This window comes from Alexandromys fortis, unplaced genomic scaffold (genome assembly GCF_014885135.2).
Source record: "Alexandromys fortis isolate MF-2015 unplaced genomic scaffold, M_Fortis_MF-2015_v1.1 scaffold_325, whole genome shotgun sequence".
NCBI lineage: Eukaryota > Metazoa > Chordata > Mammalia > Rodentia > Cricetidae > Alexandromys > Alexandromys fortis.
This window is the reverse complement of record NW_026068211.1, coordinates 77915-82375: the sequence shown is the minus strand read 5'-3', so window position 1 is coordinate 82375 and position 4461 is coordinate 77915. Positions and strand designations below refer to the sequence as shown.

At 49.1% G+C, this 4461-nt stretch overlaps 1 protein-coding gene across 1 annotated transcript in view; it reads left to right on the top strand.

Annotated features, from left to right (window-relative positions):
• Positions 1–3954, top strand: part of LOC126493314 (cone-rod homeobox protein) — a 6794-nt gene extending 2840 nt beyond the window's left edge. Inside the window, exons 2-3 of the mRNA XM_050130272.1 lie at positions 561–737; positions 3307–3954. Coding sequence (XP_049986229.1) covers positions 561–737; positions 3307–3954 — 825 coding nt within the window. The remainder of the gene's footprint in view (positions 1–560; positions 738–3306) is intronic.
• The last annotated feature ends 507 nt before the right edge of the window (positions 3955–4461 follow it).

Below are 4461 nucleotides of genomic sequence, written 5' to 3'. Positions count from 1 at the left end.
CAGAGATCCACTTGCCTCTGCCTCCCAAGTGCTGGGATTAAAATGAAAGGTGTGCAGCACCATCGCCCAGCTAAGACATCACTTTTATTGGCCAGAGTGCTTGGTTATTAACAACATCATGCATGCTTCAACTGAATATGAGTTTATGCATAAAAAGGTTCAGTAGGGCGCAATGGCCCCTGCCTGTAGTCCCAGCTGTTTGGGAAGCTGAGGTAGGAGAATCACTGTATCCCAGGATTTCAGGACCAGCCTACATAGTGAAACCCTGTTGTAGTGAAAGAGGAGAAAGAGGAAGAGAGAGAGAGAGGAGGAGGAGGAAGAAAAGGAGGAGGGGATGGAGGTAGTAGAGAAATGAGAACAAAACGAGGAGCAAATCCTTGCAGGGATAAAAGCGGTTCCCTCCGGTGGACATGTGACTGGAAAGCAGCTCCAGTTCCCCCGCGGACTGAGCCAGTGCTAGAAGGTCAGGGAATAAATACAGCCCTTGTTTAGGCAGATGGATGTTCAGAAAGAACTTCTGGACCTCTGGGCATCCAGTCAGCAGAGCTAGCTAACCCGAGGGTTCTTTCGTTCAATCATACACAGGCGCCCCCAGGAAGCAGCGACGGGAGCGAACCACATTCACCAGGAGCCAGTTGGAAGAGCTGGAGGCCCTGTTTTCCAAGACCCAGTACCCGGATGTGTACGCCCGTGAGGAGGTGGCTCTCAAGATCAACCTGCCTGAGTCCAGGGTCCAGGTAGAATGTTCTGCTCCCGGGACCTCTCTGGACCCTTACTGTGATCTGTGCGCTGTTATCAGATCTAGGGTGGAGGAAAGACAGACGACATTTATGAAATAGCCCAAATCCCTCACTTCCCTAACTTTTTCTCTCTCTCCTTCCTCCTCCTTCACTTTTTCCTCCTCTTCTTTCTCCTCCTTTTCTTCCTTCTTCTCCTTCATCCCTCTTCTTCCTTTTTTCAAGGCAGGATTTTTCTGTGTAACAGCTCTGGCTGTCCTGGAACTTGCTTAGTAGAACAGGCTGGCCTTGAACATACAGAGATCTGTCTGCTACTGCCTCCTGAGTGGGGGGGGGGGGGGGGGGGGGGGGGGCGGAGAAGGGAGTTGGGTTAAAGGCGTGGTCGCCACCTCCTGGCTAAAACTTTTTGAGATTAGGTCTTTTTTTTGTTTGTTTGTTTTGTTTTTTTGAGACAGGGTTTCTCTGTAACTTTGGAGCCTGTCCTAGAACTAGTTCTTATAGATCAGGCTGGCCTCGAACTCAAAGAGATTCACCTGCCTCTGTCTCCTGAGTGCTGGGATTAAAGGTGCTGTATCACTGCACCCAGCTAGAGATTTATTTTTAATTATATTCGTTTATGTGTGTGTGTGTGTGTGTGTGTGTGTGTGTGCAGTGCCTGGGGAGAGCAGAAGTGGGCATCAGATTCCTTGGAGCTGGAGATACAGGCAATTGTTAGCATGCAGTGTGGGTCCTCTGCAAGAGCAATACGCACTCTTAACCACTGAGCCATTTCTCTAGACTATTTTGTTATTTTATTATTTTTTAATTATTCTTTGGTTTGGAAGGAGAGTGTGGAAATGATGTAATTATAATTTCAAAATTTTAGGTAAGTAATATAATTTTTTTTTGGTAATTTCATGCATGATACAATGTATTGAGATATCTACTCCTTCCTCCCCTCCAAGTACTCCTGGACCCCCCCTCCATTTCCTGCTCAGTTTCATTCATATCTTTTTTTTTTTTTTCGAGACAGGGTTTCTCTGTGGCTCTGGAGCCTGTCCTGGAACTAGCTCTGTAGACCAGGCTGGTCTCGAGTTCACAGAGATCCGCCTGCCTCTGCCTCACGAGTGCTGGGATTAAAGGCATGCGCCACCACCGCCCGGCTCTTTTTTGTTTTCCTCCTCCTCCTCTTCACCATCCTCTTTTACAAGCCACTGGCATATACTGTGCATATGCAGATGGGCGTGAGGCCATCCATTGCAGCATTGGCATTGTGAGAAAGTCAGCTATGCAGGCACGCCTTGAACTCACTCTACAGCCCTGCAGACCTTTAGCTTCGGACCATCCTGCTTCAGCCTCCTGAAGAGCAGGCTTACAACAGACCTGTCTCAGCAAGCCTAGCTTCACAGGATTTGTCCTGTCACCAAGCTTGTTCATCCACCAGTCAAGTCAGCTCACAAGCCAGGAGACCCACATGGATCATGGTGCTTTTAATTCCAACCCGAAACCCTGGTGCTATTGCGTCCCTACTTCACAGCATCTTCCACGCACTGTTCTATTTTTTTTTATTTTTTTTAAATTTTTGGTTTTTCGAGACAGGGTTTCTCTGTGGCTTTGGAGCCTGTCCTGGCACTAGCGCTGTAGACCAGGCTGGTCTCGAACTCACAGAGATCCGCCTGCCTCTGCCTCCCGAGTGCTGGGATTAAAGACGTGCGCCACCACCGCCCAGCCCACGCACTGTTCTAGAATACTACACTAAGCATGACGACTCGCCCCTGTAAACTCAGCATGTAGGAGGCAGAGGCGGGAGGACTGCCTTGAATTTGGGCCAGTCTGAGCTACACAGTGAGCCTCTGCTGCAATTGTATGATTTGCGTACGGTAACACTAATATTCCTCACAGTAGAAGAATATTAATCCCTCTGATGTCTCTGTTTAGTAGTAGAGGAAAGTTGATGCATGATCATTAGGTGAATGAGAGGATTTGTGGGTGAGAGAAGTGTGTACGTTTGTGTGTTTCGTGGTGTGGGAGCCAGGCAAATGCTCTACCACTGAGGTACATCCCTAGCCCTGGTATTATGGAATCTATATGAAAAATTGCTGATGAGCTGATGAGTATATGCAAATATGATATATTGCATGTGTTCATTTTCATGTGCAAGAGCATGTTAATATAATGTGTGCATATGTGCAAGATTGTTTTATATATAGGTGAGGATAATACATGACGCTATCAGGTAGGTGGCTGAGTGCATGCAGGTATGTATGTGTAAATGTGTATGGCTGCATGGCATATATATGAGGATAATGCATGATTGTATCAGGTTGGTAGGTGATGCACATAGACCGGTAGATGCATATATGTATGATTGCTTGTATTATGAAATATGTGTGATTGGTGCATGTAGGTTTCTGTGTGCATGTGTACGTGCATGATTGGATGGGTACACCGCTCATGGACAGAGCTGCCCCGCTGTTGGGTGCAGAGAGGTGAAGTGTGCCTCTTTCTGTCAGCCTTGTCTTCCCTTGCCACCTGAGGACTCAGCTCTTTCCCCAGTTTATTCACGCTCATCTTCACTCTCTCCCTCTAGGTATGGTTCAAGAATCGCAGAGCGAAATGCAGACAGCAGCGGCAGCAGCAGAAACAGCAGCAGCAGCCCCCAGGGGGACAGGTCAAGGTTCGCCCTGTGAAGAGGAAAGCAGGCACATCCCCACGGCCCTCTGCAGATGTTTGTACAGACCCTCTGGGCATCTCAGATTCCTACAGCCCATCTCTGCCTGGTCCCTCAGGCTCACCTACCACAGCTGTGGCCACTGTGTCCATTTGGAGTCCGGCCTCGGAGTCTCCTTTGCCTGAGGCCCAGCGAGCTGGGCTAGTGGCCTCAGGGCCCTCTCTCACCTCAGCCCCCTATGCCATGACCTATGCTCCTGCCTCTGCTTTCTGCTCTTCTCCCTCCGCTTATGCGTCTCCAAGTTCCTATTTCAGTGGGCTGGATCCCTACCTTTCTCCCATGGTGCCCCAATTAGGGGGTCCGGCTCTCAGCCCTCTCTCAGGCCCTTCTGTGGGGCCATCTCTGGCCCAATCCCCTACCTCCTTGTCAGGCCAGAGCTACAGTACCTACAGCCCCATGGACAGCCTGGAATTCAAGGACCCCACAGGCACCTGGAAATTCACCTACAACCCCATGGACCCTCTGGACTACAAAGATCAGAGTGCCTGGAAATTTCAGATCCTGTAGAAGACTCTTCTTGTTCCCCCTTCCAACTGAAGCACCCTCTCTGGGCTCCATCTGCCTCCTCCAGCTTAGATTCCAGGAGAGTAGCCCCCAGGAAGGGACAGGAAGTAGCAATCCTGCCAAAGGCTGTGGACAGTCAGCCTCAGGTTCAGTCCAATCTCAGCTTCATCAGAGAGCCTAGCCCCTGTACAGCCTACCCCATCAATGAAAGAGGCTCTTGCCCCTCCTGAGCAATCAGTAGATGTCATGATTGTGATGTTTGTGTCTGCTGCTTTTCCAAAGACTTCAGTAAAGGTGCTTAGAATGTGCTCCAGAGAGAAAGGAAATCTGTCTTGCAATTTACCTGGAGAATGTTTGAGTCAGAACTCACGGTGCCCTAAGCCAGGTGTGCTGACTCAATGTTTATAATCCTACAATGGAAGAAACTGAGGCAAGGGGGATTTCTGGGAATTTGAGGCCAGCCTAGGCTCCAGAGTGAAACCTCTAAATTCACTTGGAAATTTTTATACA